This window comes from Columba livia, chromosome 3, assembly GCF_036013475.1.
Source record: "Columba livia isolate bColLiv1 breed racing homer chromosome 3, bColLiv1.pat.W.v2, whole genome shotgun sequence".
Classification (NCBI taxonomy): Eukaryota; Metazoa; Chordata; class Aves; order Columbiformes; family Columbidae; genus Columba; species Columba livia.
Window position 1 is genome coordinate 102,914,414 of NC_088604.1, and position 13,205 is coordinate 102,927,618.

A 13,205-nucleotide genomic window follows, 5' to 3' on the forward strand; every position below is an offset into this window, starting at 1 on the left:
GGGAAAGCCAGGAAGAGGAACACTGCAGTGTCTTGCACAGTTTTTCCAAAGGGTGGGTTTTTTTCCCTTTGACGTGTCATTTTTCTATAGTACGTACTTGCACAATTTATGTCCTTCCCCCCACTCGTCTGTTGCTTTAGGTCAATGACGACGACTCACTGTACTGACCAGCACTGGGATAACTTTTGCTTAAAGGGTGCAGCCAGCTTCCAAGACAGGGGCCAAGCCTCCTGCTGCTGAGTACCCCTTGGTCTACCAGTTCTCCCTTAGGAAGAGCAAACAGGGTCCCCCAGGAACAGCAAAGCTCATAGACCTGTACCTTCCCATTGAAGTCAAAGGGAGTCACAACTAGAATGAGGCTTATTTTGGGTGTGAAATCCCCTTTAGGAGCCAGGCCACTGTTTTGGGCTGCCTGTGCTGCTCGAAGCCTGCGACAGGGAGCCCCTTCTCACACCGCTACACTTCCAACCTGTGTGATCGGCCAGGAGGGGAGAAATCCTCCCCACACACAAGACGCACTGTGACAGAGACAAGTGCCTTCCGATGGCCGCTGTGTCCCCATGGCTTGGGCGGTGGGTGAGTGGAGACACCCACTCCTTCCCCAAAATACCTGACTTTCTATGGCAGAGGCTGTGCAGTGAGCGCTGCCCCACAGCACGGTCAAACCACAGTGTCCCCATCCCAATGTGCTGCCCACATGGGCTGTCCCTCCCACACAGCCCCAGAAGTGTAATCGCTCAAGTGTCTCTGAAACCTTGCAAGCACCAATAAACAAGCATGGGGTTTCTCCAGCAGCAGCCCACAGCCCGGGGAAAGCCACAGCTGCATAAGCCCTTACGTGGAGGTTTACTCAGACCTTAAGTGGACTTGCAGTTAAACAGCAACACACCACATTGCTTTTATTGTCACTGCACTTCACAGGTCTGCTGTAATGACAGCAGGGTCACCATGTCCCAGTGCTGCGCAGCCCACCGGGCACCAGAGCACTTCAGGGACAAGCAACACACTAAGTAAATTGTTTCAATAAACAAAGGCAGAGCCCGTATCAGCCACTGAGTTGCTCCAGGTCATGGTGTCCAAAAAGAGTGGCCACCCTCCATCCCTCCCTTTCGCTAGGCAATGTAATCCTCTTACTGGTCAATTTGCAGGCCTAAACACAAATGAAGCTTCCTACCTGAAGTACAAATGGAGGGTGAGTCCCTCCCAACCGGGGGGATCTGCCCGTTTCCTGGGGACACCAGGAGGAACTACAATAGACAGCCGGACATCCCTAACAGATTTGCTAAGCCAGACAGCCTCCAGAAAGGAAGGGCAGAAGCAAGTCTGCTGTTTATCAAATCTGTAAACATGCTATGGGAGATGTGCCACGCAGACCGTATCTGCAGCAAGAACTGCTTTTCTGTCGCTCATCATTACCTCTCCCGCAGGTATAACAGCCCTCCCTCTCTGCCTGCCCAGGGTTATCTACTCCACCCAGAGGCAACACGTTGGTTTCTGTCAGCCAAGGTCTCCCAGGATTTATTTTGACGGAAAAGCATGAGTTACCGAGAGAACTTCTCACACATTCTCCCTCATTACACAACTAATTTCCAGACCGTGTGCGTTGTTAAAAGGAAACAGTGAGTTCACGAAAACAAATGAGTGTACAACCTGAGACTGCCTTAGTCGCTGCCTTCTGCTGTCATTATGGACTTAAACGGTGTTGCCAACCGGTACACAAAGTTGGGTGTTATTTATATGAATCAGCCTTGAATTACTGGGCCTTTGTGCATGACCCTGCTGAGAAGTTGACTATAACCTGCCAAAGCCAGCGATCAGCCCTGCACGGGACCTGTGGAGCCCAGCAGAAAGTATCATTGTAAATTAGCCCAGCCACTCCTGCTGAGATGACTCCAGCACTGAAACAGAAAATCAAGTGCATCTCCTCAGGCCGCCTGACACATTTTGGACCAGATCTTCATCTCTTTCAGCTTGGAGCAGTCCCACTGAACCCAGCAGAGTTACTCTGATCTTAGACCTGATCTGAGCTCGCTCTGATCCAGGCCTTTTGGCAATATAAACGAGCCCTGCCTGTTCACGGCTGAGCCACTGGCCTGGCCGAGCTCACTGGAGGCTGCACAGAGTCAGCCTGAGGCTGCGGGAAGTTCTCCACAAGAGCATCGGAACTGTTTTCAGCAGCAAATCGGTGGGATCCGGCACTAGGAACAGTCATTAGTATGGAGAATAGAGCAGAGATTACTACAGCTCATGCACACAAAACCAGCAGAATTTAATCAGCAGAAGGATTGTAGCAGCTCCCAAAGGGAGCAGGCTTATTCATCAGTTGAGAACCCTAAAATATGAAAGTTTCTACAAACATGATAAACCGCAGTCTCATAACTTCATTAATTGTACTTTTACTCAACTGCTTCTTCATCCTGAGCAGAACTGAGCTTGAATTCTTGGAACAGGACGACACAAGTAAAAAAGCAAAGACATTTACTTCAGCCTGTTGAGTGTTACAAACCACAGTCTTTCAGTTCTTCATGAGTCTGATATCTTCACTTTACTTAGATGTTTCCCTGCACTGGTCTTTCTCCTGTCATTGAGCTTAGCCAGAGTTTCACTATCTTCTGTCTATGGAAAGTTAAACATGGTGAATCACAGCACTGGAAGCTGATGTGCCTTTATCAAACTCTTTAAATTAAGGAGCCACTGGGCTGCCCTGCATTTTTCACAGTTTGTCAGTGCGAGGCTCCACAGCTGAGCTCAAATCAATGTGATGCCTCACAGCTGGAGGATGGGAGAGCCCACGTGCTGGTCGGAGAACCTCGTGATGGGCACCTTGCACTGGGGTAAAGTGGTTCAAAGCCCTCTAGATAAATGGTGTGACAGCTCAGAACAAAGCACTCTCTGTGCAGAGCATTCAGACATGGAACAAACTCCGCAAGTGACACAAGAAATCTCATGTGTGCCTGCCTTTGGAGAGTGCCTCAAAGCCCTCCTCTCTGAGGACACCTTTCTGCTCTAAGGATAACAACACTGATGCTTTCTGTTGCCTGAAGCATCCTAACCAGCCCCGCAACAAAAAAAAGATCCAGAAACAAATCAACTACCTTATAAAAATATGCTTACCTAAAATATAAGAAACCCCACAAGCAAAAAGTTTTATTCAAAAGGAGAATTACCAGAAACTCTAGAGATTTTTGCTTCCATGTGAAAGGTGCACAGCCATTATGCTGATGGGCATCTGTATAAACTTTAACAGACAGCTGGCTCACACAGTTTCGACTCCAAGGAGGAAATAAATTCTCCTTTAGGCTCATGTAAATCCTGGGAAACCTCCAGAACCCAGGGAAGCTGTGCCGAGGGATGGCTGAGGCTCGTAACCACACGTCAGCAGAAGGCTGCCGTCCGTGGGTGCACAATAAGCACGCCGGCGGGCAGCCGCAGCGCTGGGGAAGCTCTGCAAGGACTGCGCACAGCGGGATGGATACTTCTGCTCTCCCCTGGAAGCAGGGGATTTTCAGACTATGAATAGGGATTAGCTTTCCATGTGAGGGAAAGCAAGCACTGCTGAGCAAACGGAAAGTTTCTCTGCAGACCTCTGCTGCGACAGACCTCTGCCCTCCCGCCGCAGCTGCGCCTCGGAGCAGGGATGCGGCCAGCGCTCGCCCCACCTCCCTGGGGCTGCTGCAAGACTCACCACTCGGGGCTTCTGCTGGTCCAAGGTCTGCAGGAAGGCCGGTGTCTGGTCCAGGGTGCGCTCAGGGTCACTGGAGATGTCCTCCTCGGACTCCTCCCAGGATGAGGAGAAGCCAGTGGAAGAGGCTGAGGACGACGACAGCTTCCGAACGGGCAAGCTGCTGGGGGGCACAGCACCCGCCTCCTCCTCTGGGCCCCCCAGGTCCGTGACGATGACGGCGGGGATGTTCGTGCCAATGGCTGTGCACTGGCCCCCAAGTCCTGCGGGGGCCACCACCACTTCACTTCGTTGTGGTGCAGGCCCTGACAGCTCCAGGGGGCTGCTGCCCTCTGCCAGCCCTACAGCTGGGACCACCAGCCCCACTGGCCTCCCCGAGGGCTCTGCAGTGCTCGAAGAGACCTCTGTCCCACCAGCAGTGGGGGCCTCATTCTCCTCACGGGCTCCTGGCTGGGATAAGGTTCCAAGTCCCACCACTGGCGCCGTTGGGCTGGCAGGCTGGGGCCGGGGTGAGGATGGCCGGGGAGACAATGGCCGTGGGGAGGACGACTGTGGAGAGGACAGCTGTGGGGAGGACGGCCGTGGGGAGGACGGCCGTGGGGAGGACGGCCGTGGGGAGGATGGCCGGGGGCTCCGTGGTGGCTGGGCAGCAGAGCTGTGCGCCTGGATGTGTGCCTCGAAGAGCCCCACTTTCTGGTTCACCTGGACATTGTGCAGCTCTCGCTGGAGCTGCCACGCCGTGGGGGATCCTGGCTGCCCCTCTTCGCTGCGGCTGCCCCTCCGCCCCCCAGGGCTGCCCGGCTGCCGCGGAGGCTCCTCAAGCGGCGGGAAGAGGAAAGCGGGGCCACGGCGTGGGGAGCGGGGCGGCACGGGGGCCGGGCTGAAGACAGGGAGTGGGCGGCAGCTGCCGGGCGTCTCTGGGCCCCTGGGCAGCACTTGCCCGGGAGGAGGCGGCGTCTTGCTCCCGCCGTTTGTCACCTCACTGTTGCTATTCATCATCACCAAGCTATTGAGTGCATAGCAGTACACGGCCATAGTAGTCAGCCGGGGCGCACAGGGGGGCCGCCGCCACTGCCGCCTTGGCCCTCAGGCTCCGTGGGGCTCCTGAGGGTCTCTCCACGCCGGGACCAGCAACATCGCAGAGGAGCTGGGCTGGCCCTGGACCACAGCTCCATAAAATGGGACAGCTGGGGGGAGAAAGAGAGACAAGTGGTGAGAGCAGCTCTGCACCCTCCTAAGCTCATCCTCCAGCTGTGCACACAGCTGGCTGGACTCTTCTCTTTCTGTGTCCCTGCACAGACCTGCACTCATCCCCAGTGTGCCACCCCTGGGGACACGGGCCAGCCTGGTCATCAGGATCTGAGCCAAGAGGAAACAGGGTTTGGGGCTGTTTCCCCTCTTTCCTGCCTTCCCTGCCCCCTCTCCAGGTTGCCTGTTGACGCAGCCACAGCAGCCGTGTCCGAGAGGACTCGCAGTCAGCAGCCATTCCCACAACAGAATTCCAGAGTTATAGTAAACTGGTGTGAGCTGAAAGCTGGTAGCTTTCAAGTTTGACTTTTTCTGAAGGGAGGGAAAAACTCCAAATAGCTCATATTTGCCACCGTCCAGTTTACCCCCTACAACCAAGATCAAGCCTCAGGCACGGATTTCTGTTCTGTGACAGACGTGAAGGCTCCCTGCTTGCACAGTTTTGTATGGGACCACGTCTCCGCTACTCTCCTAAGCCACACCACGTGCAACAGGATGGGTTTGCACATCTTCACGCGTGCCCTGTCTAAACATGCCTCCCCTGCACACATTTGCCTTCTGGGGCATCAACTGCTGCAACCGCCTCCAAGTCACAGCCCGGATCCCACGTACAGACACGTATGGTGGTGTCTGCCCTGCTCTGTGTGTGTGCGTATGAGTGAGAGACTCTGCTTTTATAGGTGGCTCTCTGTGCCCCTCTGTACTTAAGCGTGTCTTCCTTTGTGTCCATTTGCTTCATGTGCCAGCGGAACTGCAACGCTCATCCCATGCTGGGCCATGGCAGCCCATGAGATCTACACAAACATGCTGCCTACATGAGTGTATGGGCTTGTTTATGCATACCTGTGCTAGATCTGGCTGTGGTGTATGTGTCTTTGGAAGCACTTGAGTGTGATACTGTCAGTGGTACCCCTGTGCATCCCTGTGAGGCTCCTGGCAGGTAAATGCCCACAGGTCTAAGCACAGTCCGCAGCGACGGGGTCACCAAAAGGCTCACCATCCCTCCACGCACTGCTCGGAGGCAGCGTGAGGCTCAGCAGAGCCCAGGCAGTGCGGGCATCCTTTCTGTGCAGGGATCCCCAGCACCCATGCTCTCCCAGTCTGGCCTGGCTGTGAAAGCCAGCGCTGGCACAAGGTGCTTGGCCAAATTTTGGGTGCGGGACAGCCTGCCTGAGGCCAGGGCAGGGTGCGGGACAGCCCGCCCGGCCCCAGGGCAGCACCCTGCCCCTCTAGCCGCCCTCCTCCCCGTGGGGCCCGCCTGGCATCGCGCACCACCCGCGGCTGCCCCCGGCGCGGCCGCTCGGGGGTTACCCCGGCGGAGGGGGCGCCGCGTCCCACCACCCGCCGCCGCTTACCTGGGAGCAGGATCCGCGCCCGCCCTCAGTGCGCGCCGCCCGGCAGCGCTCGCCGGCGCCCGCGGGCGCAGGGCGCTGCAGGAACCATCCCCGCAGGCACGGAGCTCGGCCGGGAGTCCCGCTGTCTCCGCGGATTCAAACGGCTTTCCTCGCCCCGCGGTGGGAGGCGGGGAGCGGAGGGCGCCGGGCTCTTCCCCTCCGCGCTCCGGCGGCGGAGGCTGCGCGGCCGCGGGCGGCTCCGCGCTCCGGGCAGGTCCGCGCCGCGGTCACGGCGCCCGCTCCCGGTGCGGCTGTAACGGCGGAGAGAGGAGGAGGAGAGGGAGCGGAGCGGCGAGGAGGAGGAGGAGGAGAGCGGAGGGAGGGGGTAGGAGAGCAGGAAGGAAGTTGTGAGCCTGTCTGGGGTTGAACTCAGCGGAACAAGTTTATTTTTTTTTTTTCGCTCGGCGCTGCTCGGCTGGAGGGAAACACTGAAAAAAAAAGTTTCCATTGTTAACTAAGAAAAAAAAAAACCACCGCCACCAGCACCGCCGCGTTTTGGCCGCTGTGGGTTAAAGACACACGAGCCATTTTCCACCCCCGGCCGGAGCGTGCGGGGCAGGTCCCGGGACAGCCACATCCCGGCCTCCCCACGCCTACCGGCCTTCGTGTTCCTGCCCTGGGCACAGCGGGCAAGGCAAAGGGTTGTGCCTGCGCCGCTAGGAACGTGGAGCGAAAGGCCACCCGTGTCCCCATGTGCCCAGCTCGCAGGCACGGGCTACCACAGCCGTTTTGCGCAGCATCTCCTGGCCCCCAGGCTCGGCAGCTCAGGCCTTCTCAGCACATTGGTCACCCACAACAGACCAGCGTTGGTGTGAAACCCACCCTGCCAAGCTGTGTGGCTCTGGGTGAGCGCGTACAATGTGGGGATGTGGCCCCCAGATGCCAAACGCAAGGGCTGTAAACTGTGGCAGGCATGTCCACTTGCGGTGGCACTGCCCCAGCTTTAGGCAGGGCTGTAGCTAACCTGTCCAGGACAACATCTGACCTTCCTGATCCAGGGTAGGCCACAGACAGCACCTTCTCCGCTCCTGCAGCCCCCAGGCACGGGTCCCGCTTGGCAGAGGGAGCAGGCTCTTGGCTGTGAGACAGCATGATTTCTGTATCAAGATAACTCATTGGAAATAGTTGTCTGTATGTCAGCACTTCAAGAGAGCAGGCTCTGCGATTCGCTCTCAGAGTAGCAGTCAAGGTCAAACCCAGATGGCAGTTTTGGGGTTGGTCTGGACTGGCCAAGGGAAAAAAAAATAACAGCAATTTGTCTCTGGTAGGATTTTGCAGCTAGGAGTTTCCCCCAGAGAGGGAAATTGATGTCACAGCAGATCAGCTTTTTCTAATTAAAGCATAACCTCTAGAGCGTAAACAGGGGCAGAGAGGTCTCTGAATCTGCAGGAGGTGTGGATTGCCAATCCCGCAGGCAGACAGACAGAGACACCCAAAATGAGCTTATGTTTGTTTTTCCAGTAAGAGAAATGCTATTTTGAATTCAGCGCAGGAAAAGAGATTTTTAGACTCTTTCCACTCCAAGCTGTTTCCTCAGTGTCTGTGCTTGGTCAGGAACTGGTATTTCAAGAAATAAAGTATGTGATCAATCTTTCTCAGAAAAGTGACCCCACCGAGTATAATGGCACTATTCATGGGCATAAGCTTCCCCCTGTTTGCAAATATCTGCAGATTCTGGTCATCTGTTTGCTCCAATTCCCTCATGTCTGCATACACACATCAAAAAGTAGGAACTTTGGAAAGAAAGAATAAATGCAGGAATACATGCAGATAAACAGGTATCTTCTCCTTTTGAAACAGCTGCACTACGCTATGCTAACAGCATCTGCATGTGCCTGCAAGCACCACTGCATATCCATGCATGTTTCGACTGTTCTTTGGGGTTGTTTAAGTGTATTTACAACAGCGTAACCACAACGGGTGCTTAAAAGCTCTTTCTTAAAGTCACACAATTTCAAGCACAATCAGATATTCATCCTATCAGAACCACAGAAATGAGCAGTGAATTCACTATGGGACATTTACTGATAAAGAACTCCCTAAAGGAGACCTGGCATTAAAACATGGCAGCATTTTTGTCGTGTAACAGAAATACATGACGTCCAGAGCTAGAGCTGTTCCGCGGGCACTTTATACAACAACAAGCTTTTCTTTATGAAGGAAGCAGCTAATAAAAGTGGAAAGAGGAAAAAACAGTCTAGGGATAAATCCTTTTTCAGAATGGGTAGGTACAGGAGGGAAATAATTGTTTCCAGATTGGAGCCAGGCAGCAGTCCACATTGTATAGAGCAGAAAGAGCAGACAGCTCTCAGCACGCTTGTTTCCAGTCAAAGTGGAAACTCAGTGTCTGAGGTTAGCCTAAATGGAAAGCACAAACTGAAACAGGTTGCTAGTCCAGTCCAGGGATAAGGATGGAGGCAATAAAGGAGACAAGTTTCTTTCACAGACACAGACAGACGCCTCCAGGTGCCAGCACTGCTGTAGTTGCTTGATGCTGCCGAGGAGCTCTCTCCGTAGCTTTGTGTTAGGTTCTACACAAAGAGAACAAAAAGATGGTCCTGCACCTACTCGCTTGCAAACTCAGTGTACATTCTTCAAGTTCAATGTTTGGTCTCAAAAGATCTTGGTTCTGCTTAAGCCACGTTCCTCATTTGAATTTATACCTCCTGCTTCCAAAGAAGATCATTGCAGTGCTTGAAGATACTGAAGTAGGCCAGGTTAGGACAAGCAGTTGATCCGGCCAAATTTTGTGGGGGCAACTTGTCCTTATTCAAGAGAGTGGGGCCATTAAAATGAACAGGATCTTCTACTTAAGAAGGGCATAAATCCACTGCACAATGTATTTAGTCCTGAAACAAGCCAGGACAGACACCTACAGAAGGGCATGGAACTGTCCTAGCTGTTTAACATCGTTCACTGACGCACTGGCTATAAGCATTTGGCAAAAGAAATACCACAGCTGTCAAAATGAATGCCCTCCCAGCACCTCTGTGCACTTGAAGGGAGACATGTACATTAATTATCACATCAGTTAAAAATGGTTGCTCCAAATGTGCTCACTGTGCCCTGTGAAGGAGCGTGTATGGCTCAGCTGGGCTGTGGCTGCTGCCCACTGTGTGGTGGCTGTTTGGAGGGGCAGCAGGACGGGCCCCGTCATGTGTGGATTTGTGGGGGGAAGAGGAGGTTTGGCTGCTGGTAGGAGCCCCAAGACTGAGATGCATTGCAAGTCTCAGCACTTTCCACTCTAAGTGTGTGATATATTCCTTACCCTGACCTGCTTTCCTTAGGGAAAACCAAGAGCGATATGTACTGATTTGAAGAAAAACCCTGTCCCCAATCCAAACCACGATAACAAACAAAAAACCCAAAACACCTTACCAAAATAAGGTCCTCTACTGCAGAAATACCTCCTTCCATGGAGAGGGAAGAACAATTGCACAATAGATAATGGTCATCCTATTCACTTAAAGCCTTGGAGGTGTTCAGTTAATATGATGGAGGCAGCATTATAAAGCTAGAAAAGGATAGAGTGGACCACAATCTACTTAGTATCAGTTCAGTTGTAAAAATAAGATAGGAAGAATCATAACAAGCTAATAATAAAATGACTACAATCCTAAAGTACCCTCGTTCTTCCATTCTTCCTTTATTGTAAGATTCATTTTTTAAATCACTACTCTCAGTCATGTTTTGGATTGGTTGGACAAGACATTCATTGTGTTTCCAAGATGAATTGTTCAAACTGTCACTGTTAATCCAGTTCAGCATCAGAAGGATGCTCAGCATCTTGGCAGTGGAAGACAGTATTTTATGGCATTTCTTCACCAGTGAGTTGAAACTGACAATAATGTAAAATACAGAAGTAAATGGATAAATGCAGAGTAATTTTATAGTCAGCAGACTAACTTTATGTTTATGCCAGCATGACAGAGTATAAATCTGGCTAATATTTTACAAGAAAAAGAACCACAGAAGACTTGAGAGGCAAAACAACACTGAATTACATGCTGAGAATTGTGTAGGTTCATGCAGGTGACTGTCACAGGTATGGCACACTTGTGATGTGGCTGGGCTGGCAGGGGAAGCAGAGGCCTGAGAAAAGGGCTCAGGGTGTTTGTCTTGCACCAGCCCTTTTACATTGCTTCAGTGGCAAAACAGGCCAGAAAGCTGCTGGTTTTCCCTGTTCTCAGTGACCTCTGAGATGGGTCATGTGGTCGTTTGCTCCCCTCCCGTTATCCCACATATCAAAGCAGAATTAAGCAGTGAGTGATTAATACTTTCTCATGCAAACTCCTGTTCAGGGAGCGAGAACACGTGGCTCTGCAGAGACAGCGCTAGCAAGTCTGTGTACTGCAGCCGAGCCTGCCTGAGCTCCTACATCCACCCAGAGCACAAAGGAACCAGTTCTGTTCTCTGGGAGCCTCCTCCACACATTCCTGCCTGCACCTCGCCCCGTGCTGCACCAAGTCATACGGCTCAGCGCAGACAAGAAAGGCAGCCAGAGATGCCGGTGGCCCACTCCTGGCTCTGCCCTGCCACGCTGCGGGCTGTTTGCCATGTGGCTAATTGCCTCTCTGCCTTGGTCCACCCGCCTGTGAAACAGGCAGTACGTACTGAGATGTCCCGTGTCTCCCACGGTACCGGTGGCTGTCACCTGCCTCAAGGTTCATGTACGCTTGGGGTCCTTGGAGGAAGGGATGCATATATGCTATATACATCCGCGCACAGCACACATATGCAGAGCATTAGCTCTGGGCTAAGGATATCAGGTTGGCTCACAGGCTCCAGGTTTTGCAGCAGGACTTCGGAGAACTGTTACACAGCTCAAGAGATTAAAATGCACATATGGAAAATATTATGCGTAGAAAAGTACTCTGAAGAGGAATTTTATACACACCCGACAAGCAAGAAAGTTTAGGAACCCTAGAACAAGCAGAAGATATTACATTCCCTCTTGACACAATGCATATATGCCAGTAGTACCGTTACTTTTCCCTCAGCTGGTAAATTGCCCATGATGAAGATGTGAAGGTCTGATGTGAATGCCCACTGGTTTTATGTCTGGATATGCCCTGCCGTTTCAGTGCCTGGTACCGAAGAGCCCAGCTCTGCAGCTGGTGTGTGCCTCAGCGGTGGTGCCCTGACCCGCAGCAGGGCTTTGCATTGGCACGTTGGCCCACGGTTGCTGTTTAATGATAATAAGAATATAAACACTTGTGTCTGTTTGGAGAGAAACTCTTGATTCAGCATTAATGTTTCTTTTTTTTTTTGGACAGACTGAACTAGAAGCACAAGAAATATGTATTGTTGAGCTTTACTAACGTTCAGTAAAAATAAAATGATAAAGGGAAATCCCTCCTTGTTGGACCTTGAGGCTGCTAAAAGTTGTGCCCAGTTCTGTGTTTGAGGGGATAAAACAATGAGGATCCAAATACTGCTTCATTGTCTGAAGAGGTTTTTCCTATTCATGGGTCACAGTTATTCCACTGGACTGTGACCACATAACCGTAATTGGGCAGCTTTGCATTTGTGTGAGACAGATATGATCACGGCGGGAACACAACAAGCTATTTTTTAAGTGTGCAGTGTGTCACATAGACTGTTTTGGGTTTGGTACTATACAGTGGGGATATTCAGCCTCCAGAGCTGTGAGATTCCACTGCACCTTTTAGGGAAGAGATTAACGAGGAATCACAAGAAATGCCGTCCAAGTTTCCATTCTGCAATGAGTGATCTCTGTGTTTTGAAAAACTGGAAGAGAGAGGGCACTGAAGAGGACATGATTAATAATTTAAAAGTTCATACTGGCCTGTGGGCATCTAATTTAAAACAAAGCACAATGGTTCTCTCCAATAATCTGTTTTGGCCTGTGGTATAATAATATATTTTAAGGATTTACCATAGTATTTCTATGACGGTCAAATATTTACTTTTGTCTGTTCCTATCTGTGAAAGGAAAAAAGCTGAGCTTGGAACGAGTGCAGGACAGTTTATTAAACTGGCAGATCTAGGCTGATTCTTCATAATTTCGAATAGCTAAAGCAATAGAGCTATGAAAATATTCCTAAGTGATGTTGCCAGACAACAGTGTATTATCTGTGCTATTTTCTGTATGTAGCACTGTTCATTGCCATGCAACAAATTGCAGAGGTCAGCAGACCCTGACCCTGAAAAGCAGCTGTATTATGGCAGTCACTGGAAAACACCAGTCCTTGCACATAAAATTTTTGTAAGCAAGAACATCTTTCCCAGACAGATTGAGATCCACGCACTGGGTCATGCTTTGCCTCTGAACAACTGGCGGTAAGTAAAGCCCTTATGGAAGGAACGGCATACATGTCCACCTAGGAACATTTTCAGCCCTATCACAAGTTTACATACATACATACGTGCATTATAAGGGTGCATTTTAATACCTACAGCAGCTTCTCCATCCCCAACTAGCACTAGTCAGAGCCTTATCTGCCTGCTGCCCGCTGCTCCGGAGACATCCACCCTTGGAGCTGTCAACTTCTCTCTGAGCTGCCTCCCCAGTGCGGATTTGAGCAGCAAAGTTGGCAATGCAGAACAGCTTTCCTTGCTGTGCTCCCCCTCCTCTGGCCGCTGTGCCCTGGACAAGGCTCCCTCTTGTGCTGCCCTTCCTCCTCCCCACGTTCCGAGGTTGCTTCTGGACCAGCAGAGTTATTTATCTCTGAGAGGGCACATGTGTAAGATTTTTAAGCCACCGCTGCAGACTGCAGAGTTTCACACCATTGACATTTCCCACTCTGCTACCATGTGCTGTCTAACCCTGAGCAAGTTCCTACAGCTGGAGTTTTCACCTCTGTGTAGCTAAATTGAAGCATTAAACCCACATTTAGGTGCCCGAGAAATAGGACAGA

General features: G+C 51.6%; 1 protein-coding gene across 1 annotated transcript in view; it reads right to left on the reverse strand.

Annotated features, from left to right (window-relative positions):
* ITPKB (inositol-trisphosphate 3-kinase B) overlaps window positions 1-6,660 on the reverse strand; it is a 70,790-nt gene extending 64,130 nt beyond the window's left edge. Inside the window, exons 1-2 of the mRNA XM_065058642.1 lie at window positions 6,286-6,660; window positions 3,686-4,869 (exon numbers count right to left, since the gene is read on the reverse strand). Coding sequence (XP_064914714.1) covers window positions 3,686-4,717 — 1,032 coding nt within the window. The 5' untranslated portion in view covers window positions 4,718-4,869; window positions 6,286-6,660. The remainder of the gene's footprint in view (window positions 1-3,685; window positions 4,870-6,285) is intronic.
* Window positions 6,661-13,205: the final 6,545 nt, after the last annotated feature.